We start from the raw sequence: 25604 nt of genomic DNA, 5'->3' as shown, positions 1-25604 counted from the left end.
CAGTTTTGAGAAGTACTGGTCAGGTATTTTGGAGAATGTCCCCCAGCTGGGATTTGTCTGTTTTTCTCATGATTAGACTGGGGTTATGGGTTTGGGGGAGGAAAAGCGCAGAGACACCGTGCCCTTCTCACAGCCTCTTATCAAGGGCACATACTATCAACGTGAGTTATCGCTGTCGATGCTGACCTTGACTACTTGCTGAGGGGGCGTTTGTCACGTTTCTTCCACTGTAAAGTTACTTTTTTTTATTGACAACATCTTTTTAAAAGTCCCCCAGTTGATTTCTACGTGCAGTGTTAAGCTGAGAACCAGTGTTATAATACTCTACAAATATTAACCTAACAGAGCACTTCTAGAGGCTATTGTATAACTGCAGGGGAGCGGGCGGATATGGGTCTTGAGGGAGACAAACTTTTGACCACATGCCCTTCTATCAGCATTTCTTTAAAGGTTTCTTTTTATAGAAATATCGCATTTTCAGTCTTTTCTTTTCTTCTTGGCCACACCGCACGGCATGCAGGATCTTAGTTCCCCGACTAGGGATCGAACCCGTGCCCCCTGCAGTGGAAGCGCAGAGTCTTAACCACTGGACTGCCAGGGAAGTCCCAAAGTATCACATTTTCAGTTTAAAAAAGTAAAACAAATATTTAAATTTTCCCTTAAAAATTTTTTACAAGACTTTTCTACCTGAAATCATTATACTAAATTCTAGCATAGTACTCTTAAATATCAACAAACTATGTATCTATAACAGAAAATATTAACTTCCAAATACCTACTTATATCTTAAAAATGTGATTTTTCCCCCAATCTAAAGCACCTGCAGGCAGAAGGCGGCAGGCCTGTCTGTAGTTCCCAGCCCAGCCCTTGAACACCCACATGGTACTTACATGCGGATTCATCCATGCTCTCCCGGCCCTGCTGGTTCCTCTCTCTGATCCAGTCCCACAGCGAGAGCTCACACAGCTGCATCTGGATGTGAAGCATCAGGTGGTACTGCACCTAGGGGGCGACACACCACTGGCTCCCATCTGCACCATTTAGCGGACAAATGCTCCCTTGCCTAACCCTAGGCCAAGCACCAGGTTACGTGCTGTGGACAGAGACTACAGACACAAGCCTGCCCAAGAAGCCCGAAGTCTAGTGAAGGAGACAGAGGAATAAAGCAATACTCAACACAACGCGTCATGACCCAAGTGGGCAGAGGCAGGCCCGGCTGGGGTTAGGCAGGTATTAAATGGAAGAAGCTCTTGAACGTGACAGAGTCCGTGGGCCTGAAACTGTTTAGTCTGCTCTCGAGATAAACAGTTTTTAAAGCTGAAGATACAGCATCAGGCTGGCTGTATGGTATTCTGCTACTCTATGGATACCCCAGAGTGTGCACACACTTTATCTGGCTTCACATAACTAATCATTTGTCCAAGAAAAAAGTAAGCAAAAATTAAGCTCACTGTAGCCCATTCAGGAAATTTTCCCAAATGTATTACAGAGCAATGAAATGATTCTGATGAAAAGTCCCTCAAACTCAACTCCTTTATGTTCAGGGAACCTACTCAAAGTTTTTTGTGTTTCATAAAATTACAGAACCTCATATTCCTGGACAGCCAGAATTAATGCTACGTGTGAGTGTACAGATGGTATATACAGTTCTGTGATCCCAACACGACAGGTTATGTGCAGACCCTGTTAACGTTCCAGTTTAAATACTAACACTCAGTGAGGGAGAGAACACCAGCACATCAGTGTAATCCTAATTACTGTAATTAGGACACTGAAAGCTGACCTGGTGATCCACCCATTCAGACAGCTATTCTGTGTTCTAATAACATGTTCTAAAGTCACGTTCCAAAATACAGGAAATCTTTCTGCATAAATATATTTGGATAGCACGATGCTCACCAACCACAGAAACAGAACGTGTGTGCTGCTTCCTGCTCCGGGGTGTACCTATGAGATGCCCCAGTCAGGGAGGTCAGAAGAGGACCAGGAGGAGTTTACTAAGAGAAGGAGGGAGGACCAAATACCCGGGCCACGTGTCAGGAGGCAGCACGAGGGCAGAAGAGCAAGGGCAGAGACAGGGACGGGGAGCTGAGGAGGGAAGCCGCCTGCGGGGCAGGGCCGGCCGCGTCTAATCACCGTCCTCCACGCCGTTATTACAGGGAAACAGCAAATGCGCAGGTTCTGGGAAACTCATCTACCTCCGTCTGCCCCAACAAGTTTAAGTTTTCTTCAGAAGATTCCTCAGTGGATGCGAAATTCTCTTCCAGGTCTGAATTATGCCCAAGTGGCAGCCGATGCCCAACAATCGATCTGGAAGACTCGTCAGCCACACCTTTTCCTTGGGGCTCAAGGGACGGTTCAAATTCACCGGCATCTCTTGTGACTACACCGGCGCTGTAGTTCACCAATCTATTATTCTGATTTTCAACGCCAGATTCTCCCAAGGATTTTTCTTCTTCTGGGGTGAATTCGGCGAAGATAATGGATGGGCTGTTACTTTCATCACTTTTAACATCACACTGATCTCTGGAGGCCAAAAAAAAACAGTAAAGATAAAAACCAATGTAAAAAAAGATCCAGTGTACCTCAACTGTCCCTTCAAGCCTGTATGAAACTGACTGGTAAACTCCTGACAAAAGAGACAACCCATCTGTCCAGCAGCAGCATTTACTTAAAAATACTGAGAAATACCTGAGAGAAGGAAGAAAATAACTTAACATTTTGTAATGAAAATAAGCAAAAAGGAAGTCTAAAACACTCCTGAGCTCCTAGGTGTAAAAGGCAAAGGCGACCCAAGGCAGGTGACGGGAGGTAACGTCTAGGGTGTGAAAGGACACGGCAGCCCACGTACCTGGGGTCCTCCTGGTCAGAGATCACTTCCAGAGATGGCAACTGAATAGAAATTCTATCTGCTGAACAGAAACAAAAGGAAATCTTCAAGCAGCCCAGTTTTCTAATTTATAGTCAAAGGCAGAGCTAAAATACATAAGTAAGACCAAATGAGACAAGAAGTTAAAAATGTCACGACCTTCTGGCAAAATGCAAATACACCAAGCTTATTCAAATGACTGGCAGATTTTAGAAAAGACAAAAACAGAGCTGTTCAACTATGCGAGGGCTCATCGAACCTTCCGTACAGGACCTGACAGTAAATATTTCAGGTTTTGTGGGCCCTAGGGGACGCTGCTGCCACTACTCAACTATGCTTTCGTAGTGCAAAAGCAGCCAAAGATAACACATGCGAACGAGCCTGTGTTCTAATAAACTTTACTGACACTGAATTTTGAATTTCATATAATCTTTACAAAATAATTCTTCCTTTGATTTAACTCTTTAAAAAAAAAATTCTCAGCTTGTGGGGTGCACAAAAACAGACGTAGGCCTGATGTCACCCACGGGCTGAAATTTACCAACCCTTCAACTGTTTCATCTAAAACCGCTCACCTTGCCTTTGGGCCATGTGAACATGTTCTATCCAGGCAGTGTGATAGCCTACAATATTAGGATGCTGAAGACCAGCCAGCACCTTAACTTCCCGTAGCACCTGAAGAAGAAACATACTTAGAGCTGGTTTTTACTGACAAATTTGTTAAATGTTCATGGTATTAAATAATACTTGTTCCCTCTGTACGAGGAATCTAGACTGTGTTAAAATAATGGGAATACTTTTGTGAGAGACAAATGCAGTTGTTGTTGTTGTAGTTGTTTTTTGCGGTATGCGGGCCTCTCATTGTTGTGGCCTCTCCCGTTGTGGAGCACAGGCTCCGGACGCGCAGGCTCAGTGGCCATGGCTCACGGGCCCAGCCGCTCCGCGGCATGTGGGATCTTCCTGGACCAGGGCACAAACCCGTGTCCCCTGCATCGGCAGGCGGACTCTCAACCACTGCGCCACCAGGGAAGCCCTGCAGTTGTTATAGCAACTAAATAACTGACATGCATATAGCACTTTACACTTTCCATGGCTCATATATAATCATTCCCTCATTTCATTCCTACAAGTAAGTCCAGACCTCCAAGGTAAATAAAACCATTCTTGTCACCACTATTTTCAAGGGCAGGAGACAGAAGTGGCTTAGAGGACTAGGTCGTTTGCCTGGGATCACACAGCATGTCAGGGAGAAGACTTGGACCTGAATTGAGCGCCTGTGTTTTTCATAAAAACTTGTTATATATTGTATATGAATAGTTTACTTAAAGAATTAATTTCCCCAGCAATGACCCTGAAATGTGGTCAACCTAAAGTGCCTATAAAAAATTTAAGTCAAATAAAAATTTAATCTTGATGTTTATTTTATGGTAACCCATTCCTAGTAAACTGCAATCCATATCACCAAGTATTTCCCAAATACACAAACACACACACACACAAACTCTTTCAGAAGGACCTAAATACTCAATTATTCAAAATAAGTAAATGTTTTAAATCATACCTTCATGCAATCTGTTTTAGTTGCACCCTTAATCAGGATTTTTTTAATTGCATAGTACTGACCATCTAATTTATTCCTGACCTAAAAGCAGAGGAAAAGACAAAGTATATTGTACCATTAAATCCAACTGAATAAAGAAAGTTCTTTTAACCTGACCTTAGATAATCCAAAGTAGCCAAAGAGATAAAATTAAGCTAAAGACACACATCCTGGGGAATTCCCTGGCGGTTCAGTGGTTTGGACTCCACGCTTTATGATCCCCTTTACTATGTTCAGAGAAGTCAGCCGTAGTCAACTAGACTAATAGTTTTTCCAACTGTACTGAGAGTCCAACTCCTAGAATCTCTAGGTCTGAAGAATGGGAATGTTAGCAAAAGGGCTATGTGCAAAACACAGCAGCAAAACTTTTTCAAGTAATACATTTTTTAATAGAAATTAGCTACAGAACAAAACCTCCAAGTTTCCAGAATCCACTAAATCACCAACGTGGTTAGGAAGACATTAAAACCTGCCCACGTCCCTGTAAATGACAAATCTAAATAAAAAGTAAACATACGTGATTTCTAGGAATTTTCCTTTGAGCACGTTAAATAGTAACAATGAAAACAACTTCTGCAAATACATTGTTTAGAGTAGGGGGTCAAAACAAATATGTGGAAAACCACCTTGTATACTCTTCCATATCCACCTTTTCCTAAGATGGCAAGCTCTTCAAATTCATTCAAGTAACGTGAAGTTTGTGCTTCAAAGCCTACTTCCCTTGATCTGAAAGTTAAACACAATCAATCAATCAATCCCCAAGCATGAGAGAACCAAAATGTTCTAAGACAGACCATGTTCACTGTATTACTAGCCTGGCAAACCTCGTTTATCACTAAACTGTGATAATTTGGAAAGGATGAGCTAAAATGAAAGTTTTCATTCTCTATGAAGAAAACATTTGATAACAAGCGAATCAATAGCGTAATAGAGGTATCAAGGGGATCATTAATTTTAAGTATTTTGCCAGTAATCAGTATTCCAATTAGAAATTATTGTTTTAATAATTATTAAGTTAATATTATTATTTATTATTATTGTTTTAACAGGAATCCTAAGGACGACTAACAGGCAGGAGTTAAGTAGCTAAGCTCAGTGATAAGTTTACTTAAATTTCTTAATGATTCAGACCAGTTACAGATTTTAAACGAGCATTTCCTACATACAGCCGAAATTCAGTGGTGTTCCCCTGACAGGGACTGGATGTCAGTGCTCTGAATTAAGAGTGGGGCTTATGGAATCCACATGGAATTGCGGGGGAAGGGTAGTCAAAGAGAGAATGAGAAATCTTACAAAATTTTTAGCAAATCTTAAAAAGTTTTTAATCTTACAATGTTTTTAATTTTCATAAACTACCCTAACTACGTTATTTTTAATCCCACTAGTAATTTCTGATTAATTCAGGATGAATTCTTAACCCCGATTTCTTTTGGATCAGTTTACTCCTTGCATAGTCAAAAAAGTATTCAACACATACCTTATCTTCTGGATATGAGAATTATCCTCACAAGGACCCTAAAATCAAAAAGTTAATTTTAAAAAACATTTTGAAAATTTCATGGGATAAGGAATCTATCAAAATCCAATGTTAGATTAGTATAAATGCTCAAACTAATATTTAAAAAAAAACCACACCCACCCAATGGCTTGTTCAATATTACTTAAGAGTTTGCAATTGAAGACATTTTTCTCTTAACTAAAAGATCACCCGTGAAAAAGCTATATTCTTGCCATCCAAGGACAAAGCTGAGATTCACCAAGGAGCGCCACCGGCAAACAACGCCAGCTTCCCCTTCACATAAAAGCAGAAACGGACCACTGCTCCCGTGTCACCGTTCCAAGCCCCCAGCACCTTGTGCCTATATGACTGCACGTGTCTCCCTGCTTCTGCCCTCAGTCCCCTCCTCTGTGTATTCTCAACACAGCAGCTGGGGAGAACCTGTTAAAGTCAGATTATGTCACTCCCCTGCTCAGAACCCTGCAACACTTCTCATTTTACTGAGTGAAAACCAAAGACATTAAAACGTCTCCAGATCCATCTCCATCTGCCCCTCGGCCCTGCCTCTCCCCCCTTGCTTACTCCACCTGTGCCACGGGCTGCCTGTCAGCCTCACAAACAGGCCAGCACACAGCTGCTCCTCTGCCTGGAATGCTTTCCCTCCGCGTGATTCATTCCTCAACCTCAGCTCCTTGCTCCTGTCTCAGCGAGGTCCTACCTGCCACGCTACACGGCCCCTCCCAACATTTTCTAATGCCCTTCACTGCTTTATGTTTCTCCTTAACACTTACCACCACCTAACACCCCATGTATTTTTCTTTTTCTCCTGTTTACTGCCCGCTTGTCAGAACATCGGCTCCCTGAGGGCAGGGACTTTTTTTTTTTAATACAGCAGGTTCTTATTAGTTATCTATTTTATACCTATTAGTGTCGATATGTCAATCCCAATCTCCCAATTCATCCCACCACCACCCCCGCCCCAGGGCAGGGACTTTTATTTTGCTCACTGCCTGGACCCCAGCTCCTACAAGAGAGCCTAACACATAGCAGCCATTCGATAAACATCTGTTGAATAAACAGATGTTATAACGTTGAATAAACCTATGTTATAATCAGGATTTCAGAATGCTTTAAAATGCAGTTCTCTTGAAATGAAAATGTTTTTATCACACTCCAAGTACATTTCTTAGTGCTTACCTGACGAACTCTCTCCTTAGCTGACCTCATTAAGTGCATAATAGCTCTGCTGTGATGTAGCCGCAAGGAGCTAAACTCACCACTACACGCGAAGGATGACAGCAGCCCCATTTTGATAAAGGTCTGACAAAGTACTATAAGAAAATATAGAAGACAATTATTAGAAAGGCCATCAATGAGATGGCAATTTTCAAGAAAACACAGAAAATAAAGAGTCATAATAATAGCCTCTATAAGAAAAAAGTTATGTTTACGCACACATTACAGCTTGGGGACTGATTCTCTGAAGAGATGGAATGATTGGTTACACTCGTTGATCAGGGGCTCATCTGTTATTTCTTACCTGACACTCTACATTCTACAGTCATTTGTTTACCGTGCTTGGTCAGTCAGTAAAGTACTAAGTTCTGTTTTTAAAAAAGGCAAGAAAAAAAAAAAAGGAGGGGGAGGGGTAGAACATATAAATAAATAAAAATTTAAAAGGCAGGAGTGGAAACAAATGATTAGAACTGACAACAAAAGTGAATACGAACTGTTGTTTTCAATTATGGAATATCCTTAACCAACACACAAAGAGCACATCTGAGATGTGTGTACAGACCAAATACCCGGGGGGAAGTCAAGTCTCGAGTCACAAGACGAGGCTGCTCAGAAAAAGAAGTTTCTACAGAAGTGCTTGGTTTTTACTTGTTCAAGGAATACAGGTACTATAGAGAAAATTCTATGTGAAAAACTCTCCATTTAGATTGTCAACTAACTAAACCACATCAAAAACATTTACTTAATATCCTTTATTTTGAACACCATGACACGAAGGAAGAAAGGAAACCAAAATTCAGTCAGAAGAGGGAAACAGTAAGTAAAAGGTAATAATGATATTAACACTCTCATTTCTCTTTAAAAAATAATCAACTTTGTATTAAAGTTCAGGCTTTAAAAGGGCTGTATATAAGGAATTTTAAAACATCTTAAACCCAGCAAGATTCACAGCTTTGCTTTAATCAGGAGTGAGAGTACTATATTAAAAGCATTATAGGACTTCCCTGGTGGCGCAGTGGTTAAGAATCCGCCTGCCAATGCAGGGGACATGGGTTCAATCCCTGGTCCAGGAAGATCCCACATGCCACGGAGCAACTAAGCCCGTGAGCCGCAGCTACTGAAGCCTAGAGCTTGTGCTCTGCAACAAGAGAAGCCAGTGCAGTGAGAAGCCCGCGCACCGCAACGAAGAGTAGACCCTACTCGCCGCAACTAGAGAAAGCCCACGTGCAGCAACAAAGACACAACGCAGCCAAAAATAAATAAATAAATTTATAAAAAAAAAAAAAAAAGCATTATAATCTTCTCTATACCAGAAAATAATCCCCGGGTTTGGAACCTACAGAACACCCCCTTTTGTACGACCCACCCCCCCCAACACATATTCAAGAAAGTAAGTATATACTGGACAAATAACATTTTTTACCATTTCTTATGTCCCATGAAGCTTATCAAAATAATTACCTTTAACTAAAAACATTATGTTCTTCTAAGATCACATAAAAGTATCTGTAAATTTAAGGCTTTCTAACACCAAACAAGACTTGGGAAGACTTTTGGGAGAAAAGACACTTAGAATCTGTGGTGTGGGCTCCTCAAGAGTTCAATCTATGAAGCTGAACCAGAAATGCCATAATCTGTGATTCTACTCATTTCTGTGCTTGGTCCTCAGACAAGTAACCTATGGCAGGAATAAACATTTTCAACCACTGTGATTATTTTGATCGTTGTCTTGGGCTACTGACACACAGCTCCACAGTTATAAAACTCTTATAATCTTCTGAGTGATAGGGGTATTAGGAGCATCTTTTGTCTTAATATTTGGTCTCTGACCTCAGTTCCTGACACAAGAGCTTCTCACAGCCTTGGAGTCTCCAGTGATGAGTCTTTGTATGCTAATGAGATGACTGGTGGCTGGAGCCCCTAGGTCACTTCAGGATGGGGGCTGGTCCCCAGGAAGACCAAGCCTTGATTAGAAGCTGAGAACTTTCCACTTCACACCCCCATCTTCCAGGGAGGGGAGAAGGGCTGGAGACTGAGTTAATAATCAAGCACAGCAACGTGATGAAGCCGCAATAAAAAGTCCCTAAAGTACAGGGTGGGTGAGAACAGCCACCTGCCAGGAGGGTGGGGAACCCAAACTCTGTGGGGACCCTCAGGACCTCACCCTGTGTGCCTCTGTATCCTTTATTATAATAAACTGGTAAGCATAAGGAAGTGTCTCGGGCTTCCCTGGTGGCGCAGTGGTTGAGAGTCCGCCTGCCAATGCGGGGGACATGGGTTCGAGCCCTGGTCCGGGAAGATCCCACATGTCGCGGAGCAACTAAGCCCGTGCACCACAGCTACCGAGCCTGCGCTCTAGAGCCCGCAAGCCGCAACTACTGAAGCCCGCATGCCTACAGCCTGTGCTCCACAACAAGAGAAGCCACCATAATGAGAAGCCCGCACACCGCAATGAAGAGTAGCCCCGGCTCGCCGCAACTAGAGAAAGCCGATGCGCAGCAACGAAGACCCAACACAGCCAAAATAAATAAATAAATTTATTTTTTTTAAAAAGTAAGTGTCTGCCTGAGTACTGTGAGCTGTTATAGCAAATTATCAAACCTGAGGAGGGGCACTGGGAACCCCCAATTTGGAGCCAAGTCACACAAGTGTGGGTAACCTGAGAACCTAGGGACCTCCTACTTTCGACTGGCATCTGAAATGAGGACAGTCTTGTAGGACTGAGCCCTTAACCTGCCAGATCTGACACCAACTCCAGGGAGACAGTGTCGGAAGTGAATTGTTAAGACACCCAGCTGGTGTCAGAAGAACTGGTCCGGGTGGGAGGAAAGCCCCACACGTTTGATGTCGGAAGTATTCAACGTGTAGAGGAAAACAGTTTGCTTCAATGACACAAAACACAACCGTTCAGGGCTCTGGGCAAAAACAAGTTCCGAATCAATACCTGGGATTTTCATGTACCTGTTCACCAACTAAACCGTGACAGATCTTCGAAAATTGCATGAATTATCACTTATAAATCAAAAAGAACTACCTTTTAAATACACACAATTTTGTGGTGATTAATCTTTTGCAGGGTCCCCAGGGATGATATTCATAAGGAATCACCCAAAGGAAAACATAAAATAAATTTACAGGATGTACTACTAAGGCTTATTTCAAATTTTTATACACCAGCTGCTTCTCTGACAGCGTTAAACAACAGAGTAATTTTACAAGTTTTATTTAGCAAGGTTAATTTAGTCTTACTAACATTTAAACACCTGTCTTGAATGAAACAGGTTTGGTTCGTGCACATGGCTCAAGTGTTCCAGCAGAGAAACCAGCAACAGCTGGTTTGCAACTGCAAAAGGGAAGGTCGGCTGCTGTAGGGGTCCTTTCAGCACCTGGAGTTCTGCGGGAACATCAGATTCTGCAAATTAAAAAAGGAAAAAAATGTTAAGAAATGGTAAACATAGCTCGTAATGACAAAACAGCATATTCTAATTAGGAAAACACACTATTTAAATTCAAGGAAATAAAAAGCAAAACAGTAGTTACAGTGAGTGGGGTTAATCAAGACAGACATTCTGGAATTGAGTTTTGAGTTGAATTCTGGAAGGACTAGCAGAGAGATGCCAGTTCGGGAAGGGAGGAAGTGCTGGTTAGGGATGATGTGTATAAAGGTAGAAACAAATAAATATTCCAGCAAACAAGCAAGCAAGCAGGAACAGGATGGCTTCCTTCGTTCGAGAAGCAGAGAGAAAGAAGTTTGGCGGCAAAGAAAGGGAAAGGGAGGAAGAACGGAATCTACTCTGAGCTACACACTATGGACCAGGTGTTTTATATGCACAATCTCGTCGAATCCTCCCGAAACGCCCTACGTTACCATTCCCATTTTACAGATGCAGACACTGATCTCATTGAGAGGTTAAGGAACAGGTTAGCAGGCAGATCAGACTGACTCCCAAGTCCATCCTCTTTCCACTGAACAAGACCAAGCGGACAGCTGAGTTGGCACTTAAAGCTGACAGTCATTAAGTTCTCACGCACTGTTTAATACGTTATTTAACAGGCCAAAAACACAATGCAGGAAACATGTTTGAGGAAACTGTTCTGGACCCCTGATAGGTAGCCTGGAAGGAGACATGCAAGAGTCAACAAGAAGGGGTTTCCCTGGTGGCACAGTGGTTAAGAATCAGCCTGCCAATGCAGAGCACACAGGTTCGATCCCCGGTCCGGGAAGATCCCACATGCCGCGGAGCAACTAAGTCCGTGCGCCACAACTACTGAGCCTGCGCTCTGGAGCCCGTGAGCCACAACTACTGAGCCCATGCGCCACAACTACTGAGCCTGTGCTCTAGAGCCCGCGCACCTAGAGCCCATGCTCCGCAACAAGGGAAGCCACAGCAATGAGAAGCCCGCGCACGGCAACGAAGAGTAGCCCCCGCTCGCCGCAACTAGAGAAAGCCTGCGCACAGCAATGAAGACCCAACACAGCCAAAAATGAACTTAAAAAATAAAATAAATTTAAAAAAAAAAGAGTCAACAAGAAGTCAGGGTGAGCCTATAAAGCAGGTAAGTGACAGAAACGTGGAGGAAAGGACAGGTCCCAGAGATACCAAGAAAGAAATGGACGGGTCAGGATTCGAAACACTAGGAATGAGAGGAAGGAGAGGTTAACAAGAGTGAAAACTGGTAAGAGGGGCTGTTGGAGGAAAGATGAGCTCAAACTCAGGAGCCGCTGACCCAGCTGGAAATGCCCTGTGGAGACAGAGCCCAGGTATCCTACACCTTCTCAAATCAGCCCCGGTCCAAACATTTTACTCCACGCTTCTCTATCAACTACTAAAAGGTCCTGGAAGAGAGGTTTTGAAATCGAGACTTCATTCACCAATTCACCTCTCCGACCTGTAGGTGGCCCCAAAAAGACCTGCATGAATGGAGATGTGCTATTCATTTTAAATGAATACTTATTGCCTGAATATGAGAAAGAAAAAGAATGGAAAATGTGGCCATGTAAAAACTTCTCTATGGAAAGACATCTTAAAGTTAAAATATGAATCACAAAATCAGATACAGTACAGATACCTTTACTGTACATGACAAGAAAAAGGGAATAAAATTTATATAGCACTCTTACAAGCTAGTAAGAAAATGAAGCACAATTAAAATTCAAATAGGCTTAACAAAACTAGTGGCTAATGACATACATAGTAAAATAACCACAGTACAAGAGTTTGCCATCAGACTGGTAACTATTTAAAGCCTGGAATCCTTGGTATTGTTAAGGGCACAGAAAACTAGATACTTTCAAACACAAGGGGGTGTTTGCAACCTTTGACAATACACTGTAGAATTTCACGTGTGCAAAACTTTACTTTTGGAAACGTAAACCAAGGAAATAATTAAACAAAGCATAACAAATATATATGTACAAGGTGTTCAGGATAACAAAGTATTAAAAATTTGTTAAACAAGTTATACACATATAATAGAATACTATGTAGCTGTTATAAATGATGGTGTATAGAAAGATAATCATAAATAATCCTGTATCGAGTCAAAGAAGCAGGCCATAGACAGTAACACTAATGAAGCTGAGGGAGATAGTTTCATACAAACCAATGCAACTTTTCTGGTTATCATTTTAGCAAAACATATCAAAACTGTTTTTAATATTTTTCTTTGACCCAACAAATCCTACTTCTGTGGGTCTATTCTAAAGAAATAATCAGATATTAACAAAGATTTATGTATACACATGTCAAACCCATCATTATTTCTAATGGTAAAAAAAAAGATAAATCTGTTTTCCACCAATACAGCGAAGACTAAATAAATGATAGTACAGAATGTGATGGTCTTAAAATAACGTTCTTAAAGACTAATTTGTCACAAGAAAATGCTAATAAAAGTTCACATTTAAAAAGCAACATAAGGTAATTCCCTGGTGGTCCAGTGGTTAGGACTCTGAGCTTTCACTACCGGGGCCTGGGTTCAACCCCTGGTCGGGGAACTAAGATCCCACAAGCTGCAAGGCATGGCCAAAAAATAAAAATAAAAAATAAAAAGCAACATAAAATTTTTACGATCACGATTTTAAAATATATTTATTCTATATCTATATAAATGTACACACACAAAAAAAGAATGGAAACATCAAAACAGACAGAAATCTCTGCCCCCTGTGTTTTCAATGAAAGAGGCTACAAAAAGAGTGAAATTACAGTGAGCAGCTGTTTTATAGTCTGCCTGTTTGATCCTTCATATCTAGGCATCTACCTGGCATACAGCAACTCTCAGGAAATATTTGCAAATGAATACACCAAATTATTAGCAGTGAGTCCTCCTCAGAGATGTGAATATATATACACTTTCCCCCTCTTCTTCCTTTATGCCTTTAAATTTTGCACATGACTTCTCTAAATTTTTATCTTATCTGGACGACGAAATCAGACAGAAATCTCGAATCCATTCAGAATACCTTTCTTTGACAAACAGTTTTAAATGCAAGATTCACCCAAAAAATTGTCTCTAGCTAAGTCAAAATGTAACGTTTGTATATTTAAATGACAAACAGTAATCTCTGGGCGATGAGATTATGGTTTTTCTAATTTTCTTCTTCATGCTTTTCCACATTTTTAACATACTCTGTAATGTGAAAGAAAATTTTAAGTACTGAATTGTCAACAGTGCTGAGATTTTTTTGGGAGGGTTTTCTGCTTCTACACTTTCCTTTTTTTTTTTTTTTTTTTTGCGGTACGCGGGCCTCTCACTGTTGTGGCCTCTCCCGTTGCGGAGCACAGGCTCCGGACGCGCAGGCTCAGCGGCCATGGCTCACGGGCCCAGCCTCTCCGTGGCACGTGGGATCTTCCCGGGCCGGGGCACGAACCCGTGTCCCCTGCATCGGCAGGCGGACTCTCAACCACTGCGCCACCAGGGAAGCCCTACACTTTCCTATTTTTATACTCTCCTATTTTCTACAATGAGAAAATCTACTTTTTAATAAAAAACAAAAAAGAATGGTTGCTCAGTGGAGTCAACTGAACCTAATAAATCATGAAAATGACAACTTTAAAAAGACCAATGGACAGACACCCAAATGCAGGAAGGAGTAAAACTGAAAGGAAATGAAGGCTGAGGCTAAAAGCTTCCCATTTCACAGTTCTGGTCAAGAGAAAAGGAAGAGGTTAAGTGGCTAAAAGGAAAGGTGAGGTCAAGTTCTCTTCTTAAAGAGTAGGAAATGGTATCTAAACCCGATGTGCATTAGAGTTCTAGAATTCTGCCAAGAAGCAGGGGAGTAAAACAAACAGGAAAGGGATGAACTGATTCAACCTCCTGAGGAAAGTATGATCCAAATGGTCCATTATTAAATTAAAGAACCTGTAGAATTAATCTGAGGTAAAAACATTTGTGTCAGATGAAAGAAGGAAAATGAATGAGTCTGACAATGGGCTTACTGTCGGCCCTCCTTCTAACACTGTGCTGTTCCACAGGAAAAAAAAAACATGCAGAAACTCTGATCAAAGGCTGATGTTGGCTCCAGGAGACTCCCTACAGGATGAGTTGCTAAAGAACACAGGTGTTACTTACATCTAGGTGGCAACTCTTCTGACACTACTACCATTGGCGGGCAGAGTGACCTCCTCACATCAATACAGACCACGGTCGAGAAATCATCTACCTACTGTTTGAAGTCTAGAAATGAAACTACATTTCTCACAGACCTAACTTTTCATATAAAAAGATAAAGTATGTCTGGACACTCTGGGCTTCTTTGGAAGAAAAGGCAATACGTAAATGCAGCAGTATTATTAGTAACCAAATGAGGAGGAAATTTTTAGAAGCTTATCGACGATCACTCCCTTCAAGAATAATCTTCGGTTTGCAGAAAACCTTATCACAATGTTACAGAACAGACAGACTTGCCTGTTTACCGCTGGGACTTCTATGACATAATGCTTTACGCATCATTGAGCTGCTATAATATGACACGTGGAAAAAATCAGTTTGCCCATTAAAAAGTAGTTAGCTTACAACTGTCCTGTGCTAAGGGCCTACTTAAATCACCCTCAGAGTCTGTTGTTGTTTCTCTTTAAGATCAAGAATTGTAGGTAGTAATAAGGATGAAAATCAAAGAATTTAAGGAATAAATTAAGACCTTTTCGACTCGGCTTGCACCTTTAAATCCCTAAAACATGTTAATATTTGTTTCATCCTTCAACTTAACGTGTATTCTCTGTAATCATTCTATTCGAACTACCACATAGTAAAAACCTCCTTGAATCAATGTATTCATTTTTTATGGCACAATTTTATTTTAAAAGTGGCCATACAGGGACTTCCCTGGGGGTCCAGTGGTAAAGAATCCACCTTACAATGCAAGGGACGTGGGTTTGATCCTCGGACAGGGAACTAAGATCCCACGTGCCGCAGGGTAACTAAGCCCGCGCGCCTCAACTAGAGCCCACTGAACCCTGGAGCCTGTGTGCTACAACTGGAGAGAAAAAACCCACACGCCACAACTAGAGAGAAGCCCACGTGCCGCAACAAGAAGATCCCACATGCCGCAACTAAGATCCGACGCACCCCAAAAAATAATTAATTAATTAATTACAAGTCCATACACACTACTATATATAAAATAGGTAAACAACAAGGACCTACTGTATAGCACAGGGAACTATACTCAACATCTTGTAATAACCTATAATAGAAAAGAAACTGAAAAAGAATATATATGCATATGTATAACTGAACCACTTTGCTATACACCTGAAACTAACACAACATTGTAAATTAACTATAATTCAATTTTTTTAAAGTGTTCATCCACTAAGCAAAAAAAAAAACGACCACATTCTGAGAACTTGGGATATTTGTTGCTACTGGGTTACAGAATATCGAGACCTATACTACCACCATCAATATATTTACTTTTTAAATACATGCTTTCCCCACTCCCCTATTTTTAGTTGTCCAATATCTAAACTGAGCAGACGTTACATACCAGACTCTCTCGATTTTGGCCCCTATTTAATCTTAGTTCTGCTCATAATTATATGCTGTAATGCTCACTCCCAATCCTTATGTTGATGTCTGCAAGGGCTTAGCCAACTACAAATGTTACAGGGTAGACTGTCCACATGAAACCTCCCTCCCTTCTGATACCAACTGCAAGTCTGGAAAAGTTCTCCAAATCACGCTCATGTTCAATTAAAAAAAAAATTTCTTTTTGCCAAAACAACTGGTTGCAGCTAAAGAGCCAACTGCACTTTCATTAAAACATTAGATACTCTGAACTGGTTAGACTCAATGCTGTAAGTACCTCTCGCTTTATGAATAACTTGACTGACTTTGCCGACTTAGCCCTATCTCCTAGAAACCAAAAGCCTCAAGAAAACTCGGGCGTTTTTTTTTTAACCGAAGAGGATGATGTCCATACTGCCTCACTATGAGAACTCTTTAGCTACGCGATTAGTGAAGCAAAAGACAAGAGAAGCCACAAATTAAAACTCTTAACCCAAACTGTTCAGCGCATAGGGTCTGCAGAGTTCCATTCCAGTAGTTTACAAAGTTCAAGCTCATCGCCCGACAACACCCCGGGGCTCAGATGCTGGAAAACAGTCCAGCACGTCCGCAGCCCCGAGTCCACAGAGGAAATACAGAAATGTAAACGATCGACCGAGCTGCAGACACCTGTTTCAACACGAGTTCACCTAACCCAGACGGCCCGCCCGCCGCCCCCATACGGCACCGCTGGGTCCCAGTTCAAGCCCGGATCCAGACGAATTTGTCCAGGTCCTGGGCCGAACCTCGCAGCTACCTGCCCGCCCCGGGAATGAAGGTGGACGGGGGCGGGGAGGGCCGCCGCCGCCGCATTCCGGGTCCCTCACCATCATACTTGGGGTCCGAGCCCTCGGCCGGGAAGTCGATGGCAGGTGGCGCAGGCACAGCCCCTGCCGCGTCGCCCTCCGCCTCGCGCTCTCGGGCCCCCAAGATACCCCCCAGCATCGCCCGCCGCGCGCGGGCTGCAAGCTAGCCCTCCCGCCACCCAAGCGCCGCCTCCCTGTTTACTCCCAGCGGCCACCACCGGATCCGGAAGTAGCCCCTCGGAAGGCGGAAGACCTGCCCGCCCCCGGGCGCTTGAGGGGGCGGGCCCTGCCGTATGCCACCGCCCCGCCCCTTCCCCTTCGAGGAGGGTGGCTGGGCCCGTGCCGGCGCACGCCAGGTGCTGGCGCGTGGTGGGCTGCTCTGAGGGCGGCGGCTGGCGCGGCGTTGCGGGAGGAATTGGGTGGCCCCCACGTGGGGTCAACCCCGGCCTTTGCTCCCTGCGGTTCAGCCCCACTATCCTCGAGACCTGAACACCCGACGAGTCAGCGCTCTCATTTCTCACGCCAAGACTCGGGTGCTAGTGTAAGAATCGGATGTCTGCAGGGACGCTGATCCAAATGTTTACTTTTTGCGGATACAGCGGTGACTGTTCATTTGTCATTTATTTTTTTTAAAAAATCAAAAGCATCTGCAAGACTCGTCTCAAGGAGAACTGAACGTATTTTGGTGAACCGTTAGGCCACAGCAAAACGGGAAATGCCAAATAGATTCCAGAGTGAATGAGCCTAATAAAAATTCCGCTGGTTTTGAGACGACTTTCACAAACCTGAGACAGGCTTTTCCAAGTGATCCCATGGCCACACTGGACCAACGGTGGTTTGAAGCCATTGGCTGCAAAAATTCTCTTTGCCCTCTGGCGATGTCTCTGAAGACTTGGTCGCTGACACAATGCTGTTGGAAGTTGATTCTTAGATAACAGATCAAATAACATAGCTGGAATAAAAAGCGTTTGGGGGAGTTCCCTGGCGGTCCAGTGGTTAGGACTTGGCGCTTTCACTGCCCTGGCCTAAATTCCATCCCTGGTTGGGAAACTAAGCTCCCGCAAGCAACGTGGCTCGGCCAAAAAAAAAAAAAGAAAAGCCTTTCAGATTTGGGGCCTCAACCCCAGTGCGATGTGAAAAATGGTATTGTTTAAGAATTTTATTTGAACTTCCCTGGTGGCACAGTGGTTGAGAGTCTGCCTGCCAATGCAGGGGACACGGGTTCGAGCCCTGGTCTGGGAGGATCCCCCATGCTGCGGAGCATCTAAGCCTATGTGCCACAACTACTGAGCCTGCACTCTAGAGCCCGCAAGCCACAACTACTGAGCCCATGTGCCACAACTACTGAAGCCCGTGCACCTAGAGCTCGTGCTCCACAACAAGAGAGGCCACTGCAATGAAAAGCCCGTGCACCACAGCGAGGAGTGGCCCCTGCTCGCCGCAACTAGAGAAAGCCCGCGCGCAGCAACGAAGACCCAACGCACCCAAAAATAAATGAATAAATATTTTTTTAAAGAATTTTATTTGATGGGACTCCCCTGGTGGTGCAGTGGTTAAAAGTCCACCTGCCAATGCAGGGGACATGGGTTCGAGCCCTGGTCTGGGAAGATCCCACATGCCACAGAACAACTAAACCCGTGCGCCACGACTACTGAGCCCAAGTGCCACAACTGCTGAAGCCGGCGTGCCTAGAGGCCGTGCTCCACAACAGGAGAAGCCACCACAATGAGAAGCCCGCGCACCGCAACGAAGACCTAACACAGCCAAAAATTAATTAATTAATTATTTTTTAAAAAAAGAATGAGCAAAAAGATTTAGCTTAAAAAGCTATTAATTGCAAAAAAAAAAGCTATTAATTGCAACACTAATTATAATACCCAAAACAGGCAATATAACTGGTTAAATAAATTACAAATATCAATACAATGGCACACTTTGCAACCATTAAAAATATTGGTATGCATTATCTGGTTCTCACCACTTTTCCACCACCACCAGAATGGAGAAAAAAAAAACCAAACAAACTCATTCTGGTCAGAATAGAATGAAAGAAATCTTTCTAGAAGATGACCTGCAATTTATAGTTAAAAGCTTTAAATAAGCATACCCTTCCACCTATATATATAGGTGTATATCCAAAGGAAATAGAGTGGTGAAAAAAGATAAATACAAGAATGTCCATCAAAGTGTAATTTATAATTTAAAAAGCACTGAAATAATCCAAATTCCAAATAGAAGAGCAGTTAGGGTACATCCCTGCAATGAAACCACATGTAGGCAAAAATTGGAAGAAAAAAAGCACGTTCCTCTCTTGGCTTCCATAATATCACACAATTTTAGTTTTTCTCTATTTTACTGGCCCTTCATCTCAGTATCCCCTTCTGGATCCTCCTTCTCCAAATGTGTAATTCTGTAGGGCTCTTGTCATGTCACTCCAAATTCTGTCAGGAGATAACCACGTGCCCCGCTATCACTTTACATACCATCTATAACCTGACAACTCCCAAATGTATCTCTGCAACACAGACTTGTTCTCTTGGATGGCTTAAAAGCATCTCAAATTTGTCTGAACGTGAACTCTTGATATTCCTCCTAAAACTTCTTTTCTACTACCCTTCTCCATCCATTTAAATTAGCACACAATCCACCCACTTGTCCAAGCCTGAAACCTGAGAGTCAACTTTTATTCCATATCCAGAATATATCCAGGCTGCCTACAAATTAATAAAAAAATAAATAGGGCTTCCCTGGTGGCGCAGTGGTTGGGAGTCCGCCTGCCGATGCAGGGGACATGGGTTCGTGCCCCGGCTCGGGAGGATCCCACATGCCGCGGAGCGGCTGGGCCCATGAGCCATGGCCGCTGAGCCTGCGCGTCTGGAGCCTGTGCTCCGCAACGGGAGAGGCCACAACAGTGAGAGGTCCGCGTAACGCAAAAAAAAAATTAAATAAATAAATAAATAAATAAATAATAAATAGAAACATGATACATATAAAGATGCAATATTAAACATACAGGTAACCAAAAAGGAACCCCTAATGGCCAATAAACATAGGAAAAGATACAAACATTTCACTAGTTACAGGTAAGTGTAAGTTAAACAATGAAATATCATTTCAAACTATCATTTGCAAAAATTGGAGTTTTTGATACCGAGAGTTGGTGAGGATATGGAGAAAAGGAACCATCATACATCGCTAAAGAGCTATTTAGGGATATTGAGTGAAGCTGAAATGGTGCATACCCAATATCCAGTAGTTAATTCCCCTCTTGGGGACTTCCCTGGTGGTCCAGTGGCTAAGACTCCAACGCTCCCAATGCAGGGGGCCTGGGTTCGATCCCTGGTTGGGGAACTAGATCCCACGTGCCGCAACTAAGACCCAGCACAGCCAAATAAATAATAAATAAATTTTAAAATATATTCTAAAGATAATAATTCCCCTCTTGGTTCCCTTTAGACACCCCTATCTGTGCCTAAGGATATGTGTATAAAGGTACTTATTGCAACATTGTTTGTAACAACAAATACAAAAATAGCCTAATAGCCATCAGTAGGGAAATAAACATGTATGCAAACAAACATTATAGAAAAGCTAGAATGAATCAACTAGATATACTTGTCTTATCATGGACATTTAAAACAACACAGTGGGGAATTCCTTGGCAGTCCAGTGGTTAGGACTCTGCGATTTCACTGCCAAGGGCATGGGTTCAATCCTTGGTCAGGGAACTAAGATCCTGCAAGTCATGCAGTGTGGCCAAAAATAAATAAATAAATAAATTAATTAATTAAAACACAGTGAAAGTTGCAGAAGCCTTATTTTATATGTATAATAATGTTTACTGAGAACTGTGTCAGCCTCATGCACACAGTTCTATGTGCTTTTACAAATATTAACTCATATATATACAAATATTAACTCACTTATATCATATATGTGTAACTGAATCATTTTGCTGTACAGCAGAAATTAACACACACTGTAAATCAACTATACTTCGATAAAATAAAACAAAATTTTTAAAGGCCATTTCACTGTTCTGACAAGCCGGCTGCTTCAGGAAGGTAGGGGACATGGTAAGACCAGAGAATTTCATGAGCATAGATCCATTGCTGCACTTCACTTGCTGGAAAGTGAGTTCCTTGATCAGAAGCTGTGTAGAATACCATTTCAGTGGATAAAGCATTCTGTAAGTCCAGATGGTAGTTTTGGCAGAATAATTGCATGCAGGGAAGGCAAATCTCTACCCAGAATAAGTGTCTAGTCCAGTAAGAACAAAATACTGCCCCTTCCATGATGGAAGTGGTCTGATATAATCAACCTGCCACCAGGTAGCTGGCTGATTACCCCGAGGGAATGGTGCTATATTGGGGGTTCAGTGTTGGTCCCGGCTGATGGCTGATTGGGCCCTCAGCAGTGGCTGTAGTCTTGGTGAGTGGAAGCCCATGTTGCTGAGCCCACCCATAACCTCCATTCCTGCCACCATGGTCACTTTGCCCATTGGGTGATTACAGGGGCAACTGGGGGAAAAGGCTGACTGGTATCCACAGAATGGTTCATCTTATTGACTTGATTATTAAAATCCTTTGCTGAGGGACTTCCCTGGAGGTCCAGTTGTTAGGACACCACTCTTCCACTGCAGGGGGCGAGGGTTCAATCCCTGGTCAGAGAACTAAGATCCCACATGCCACACAGTGCGGCCTTATTAAAAAAAAAAAATCCTTTGGTGAGTATTCACTTGGGATGAAAATATCTTCACCTTTTTCACCCATCCAGGGACGTGTATCCACATATCTCTTCCCCAGACTTCCCTGTCATCAATTATAGACTTGCATTCCTTCCAAGTCCCTGACCGTACAACCAAACCATTGGCCACATCCCATGAATCGGTATATAATCACATCTGGCCACTTCTCACAAGCAAAATGAATAACCAGATACATTGCTCAAAGTTCTGCTCAGTGGGAGGATTTCCCTTCACCACGTCCTTCAGGGATGTCCCAGAGAGGGGCCGTGGTGCTACAGCTGCCCACTTGTGGGTGGTGCCTGTATACTGTGCAGAAGCATCTGGAAACCAGGCCCAAGTCTTCCCTTCCTTTGTATATGCTCTGATCATAGGCAACTCTCCATAAGGCCATACTCGTAGGCGTGGAGAGAGAGGGTATTGTAGCAGGAGTGGGAACCGTGAACATTTGAGCCACTTCTTCATGTAAATTATGTGTGCCTTCAGGGTCTGCCTGGGCGTCATTTCACTTCCATTTGGTGATGCAGTGCTTCTGCGCATGCCCAACTTTATGGCTTGTTGGGTCAAAGAACACCCAGTTCATGATAAACCATTCAGGTAAATAAGATGTAGGATCTTACTTCCCCGACCAGGTATTGAACCCACGCCCCCTGCACTGGAAGCACGGAGTCTTAACCACTGGACCACTGGACCACTGGATCCTTGGGAAGTCCCAAGGATCTCTTCTTTCAAGGCAGACACAGAGCTTCCACGTCAGTTAAAATCAAATCTGTAAAAGCTCATCCTTTTCTTTCCCCTCTTTGTCCAGTGACATTAGAAGTCACCAGTCAATCTCATTATACTTGTTAATTTAACAAAATGTTTTAAGGTATCATATACAAGGTCACCCAGATCCTTGCTTCTTATAAGTGTTTGATTAAGAGTATCCATTGATGATATTTTCTGTATCTCTTTTGCCACATCACACCGTGTACTATGAGGATTCTCTGTACCTCTAGAAATAGAGTCACTACTCTTTGCCACATCTATTTCGAGGTGAGAATGAAGACCATTCTCAGCAATCAGACTGTCGACATTCCAGAAAATGTCGACATTACTCTGAAGGGACGCACACTTATTGTGAAGGGCCCCAGAGGAACCCAGCAGAGGGACTTCAATCACATCAGTGGAGAACTCGGTCTCCTTGGAAAGAAAAAGAAGAGGCTCCGGGTTGACACATGATGGGAGAAAAGAAAGGAACTGGTGACTGTTCGTACTATCTGTAGTCATGTACAGAACGTGATCAAGGGTGTTACCCTGGGCTTCAGTTACAAGATGAGTTCTGCGTATGCTCATTTACCCATCAATGTTGTTATTCAGGAAAATTGTTCTCTTGTAGAAATCCAAGATTTTGGGAGTGAAAAATACATCTGCAGGGTTCAGATGAGGCCAGGTGTTGCTTGTTCAGTATCTCAAGCCCGGAAAGATGAGTTGATTCTTGAAGGAAACGACATTGAACTTGTGTCAAATTCAGCTGCCTTGATTCAGCAAAAGCCACAACAGTTAAAAACAAGGGTATCAGAACATTTTTGGGTGGTATCTATGTTTCTGAAAAAAGAACAGTTCAACAGGTTGATGAATAAGTTCTGAGTGATCCAGCTACAGAAACTGCAAGAGGCCAGACTCATATGTGATATTTTTAAAATGAATACAATCTCTTTGGACTTGGGCAATTTTTCTTAAACGGATTATGCTTTCCAACTATTTGGCCAGTAAGCAGTTAAGTAAATTCTAGTGTGGTAAGAACAATAACAGAAGGAATGAGTGTTTGTTTTTTTTTTTAGTAAGACTTAATGGGAGAAGTGGCTTGAAGGAATAGCAAGGGTATTTCAGGCAAGAGGAACATGGGTACTGGTGACAGGCAACACTGTGGTGGTTCAGTATTGGATGAAGAACTTTGAGAGATGTCCTGAAGGTATCTGTAATTTTGCAGAGGCACGAACTTGAATATTTGTGAGGCAAGTGCCTGAGTCACAGTAACTTTGTGTGAAAAAGCAGCTGAGAAGTGATACAGTCTTAGTAAGACTTAGGAAAATTAGAAGATGGAGTTAATTTATATTCATGATAAACATGGTTCCTGTGGCCCAAAGTTCTCTCAGTTTTATCCTAATTTCAGCCATTTACTCCTATGTCCTAGGCCTTGATATCTAAAAAATAACTTATAACCCTTCCATAATCTCTTCATTCCATGTGTCATGCTTCAGATACACTACCATCCTAGACTATCTTAATAGGATTGCCTGGAAACCTCTTCCTTGATAGAAACTCCAACCTTATGATTTCTCAGGCAAAACATAACATTCAAGTTTGATTTCTCTTACATACTATGTGTCTAGTCTATCAGAAAAATCTGTGGGCTGTCCTTCAAAGTAAGGTATAGTCAAGGAATAAGCAAGAAAAAATAAAACCTATTTGGAACCTAAAAAGAAAAAAAAAGATAGGAAAAAGAAATAGTCACTAGTCTTTCCACCGAATTTAATTAGAGAGCCAATTCCAGAAAGCCCGGAGCCAACTCAGAAAACTCACCCTTAAGTTTCCTATCCTCTGGAACACCTCCTGGTATCAAAATCTGTGTAGCCAGTGTTCTCCAGAGAAAAAGAACGAATGGGATGTGTGAAGAGGGGGAAGTGGCGGGAGGGAGTGGGGGTGATGGTATGATGAATTGGGAGATTGGGATTGACATATATACACTAATATGTATAAAATAGATAACTAATAAGAACCTGCTGTATAAAAAAATAAATAAAATAAAATTCAAAACAAAATTAAAGAAAAAGAAATTGTCTCATGCAATTATGGAGGCTGGCAACTCCAAACTTTGCAGAGTTCACTGGTATGCTGGAGACCTAGGGAAGAAATGATGTTTTGATGCATCTGAAGGTTCAAGTCAATCTTTTTGCTCTATTCAGGCCTTCGACTGTTTGGGTGAGGCCCACTTAGATCATGGAGGGCCAGCCGCTTTATTCAAAGTCCACTGATTTAAATGTTAATCTCACCCCAAAACACTCTCATAGAAACATCTAGAATAATGTTTGACCAACTATCTGGGCACCATGGCCCAGACAAGTTGACATATAAGACAAGTGAGACACTGAGATAGGAAGGGTGTGGGGCAAAGGAGGGGGTGAGGAAGCACATCAGATTTCAGGGCCAGAGGAAACCTGCCTGAAGAGGCCTCTTTTGAGCTGTCACTTGAATTATAAGAAGGCATCATCAGTATTAGGACCCGGGAGGTGTCCCGAGAGAGAAAGAAAGTACAAACACCCTGGGGTAGGAATGAATTTAGTACGTTTCAAAGAAAGAAGGAGACCAGGAGAAAGAAACAGGAGTGGCAAGAGAACCGGTTACCTGTTGTGATGGGTCAGCCTTTCTACTGCACTTAGAAGAAAATTCAGAGTCCTCTGTAAGGCCCACAGGGCCTTTCAAGAGCTACCCCAGCCTTCCTTTTCAGTCTTCAGTCGTGCCACTCTCACGGCAGCCTATGGGACCAGGCCGATGAGCAAGACCCATGACTTACGCATTCATGAGGGAGGGACAGAGCAGAGATTGTTCTCAAGGTCACAGTTTCTGGAGCAGGGACAGGGTCACACAAGAAGTAGGACGGAAATCTCAGTAACTGAACAATTGGCGATTGGCTGCATAGATGGCCTTCACCCACCTCCTCCACCTATATTGCATGGACAGTATAGCTTTTTCTTCATGGTGAGGCGAAGAGGAAGAGAGATGGAAATTTCTTTGTGGCAGGGGTGGGGATCGCAGAG

General features: G+C 42.7%; 1 protein-coding gene and 1 pseudogene across 3 annotated transcripts in view; one reads left to right on the top strand and one right to left on the bottom strand.

Annotated features, from left to right (window-relative positions):
• EIF2AK1 (eukaryotic translation initiation factor 2 alpha kinase 1) overlaps positions 1-17243 on the bottom strand; it is a 30632-nt gene extending 13389 nt beyond the window's left edge. Inside the window, exons 1-10 of one of the 2 annotated variants that reach the window (XM_082670587.1) lie at positions 17082-17243; positions 10457-10615; positions 7165-7298; positions 5947-5984; positions 5096-5195; positions 4431-4511; positions 3445-3544; positions 2852-2912; positions 2199-2526; positions 891-1002 (exon numbers count right to left, since the gene is read on the bottom strand). In XM_082670587.1, the coding sequence (XP_082526713.1) occupies positions 891-1002; positions 2199-2526; positions 2852-2912; positions 3445-3544; positions 4431-4511; positions 5096-5195; positions 5947-5984; positions 7165-7298; positions 10457-10615; positions 17082-17199 (1231 nt within the window). In that variant the 5' untranslated portion in view covers positions 17200-17243. The remainder of the gene's footprint in view (positions 1-890; positions 1003-2198; positions 2527-2851; positions 2913-3444; positions 3545-4430; positions 4512-5095; positions 5196-5946; positions 5985-7164; positions 7299-10456; positions 10616-17081) is intronic. The other variant, XM_082670588.1, reaches the window with a different exon arrangement.
• A 5602-nt stretch (positions 17244-22845) lies between these two features.
• LOC309832037 (large ribosomal subunit protein uL6-like) lies at positions 22846-23634 on the top strand (annotated as a pseudogene). Its single transcript has one exon. The product of its transcript is annotated as a large ribosomal subunit protein uL6-like (transcript).
• Positions 23635-25604: the final 1970 nt, after the last annotated feature.

The sequence above is a fragment of the Grampus griseus genome, assembly GCF_964374135.1.
Source record: "Grampus griseus genome assembly, chromosome: 14".
In the NCBI taxonomy this organism is placed as follows: domain Eukaryota; kingdom Metazoa; phylum Chordata; class Mammalia; order Artiodactyla; family Delphinidae; genus Grampus; species Grampus griseus.
Note: the sequence above shows the minus strand (reverse complement) of the source record. Positions and strands in the feature narration are given on the sequence as shown.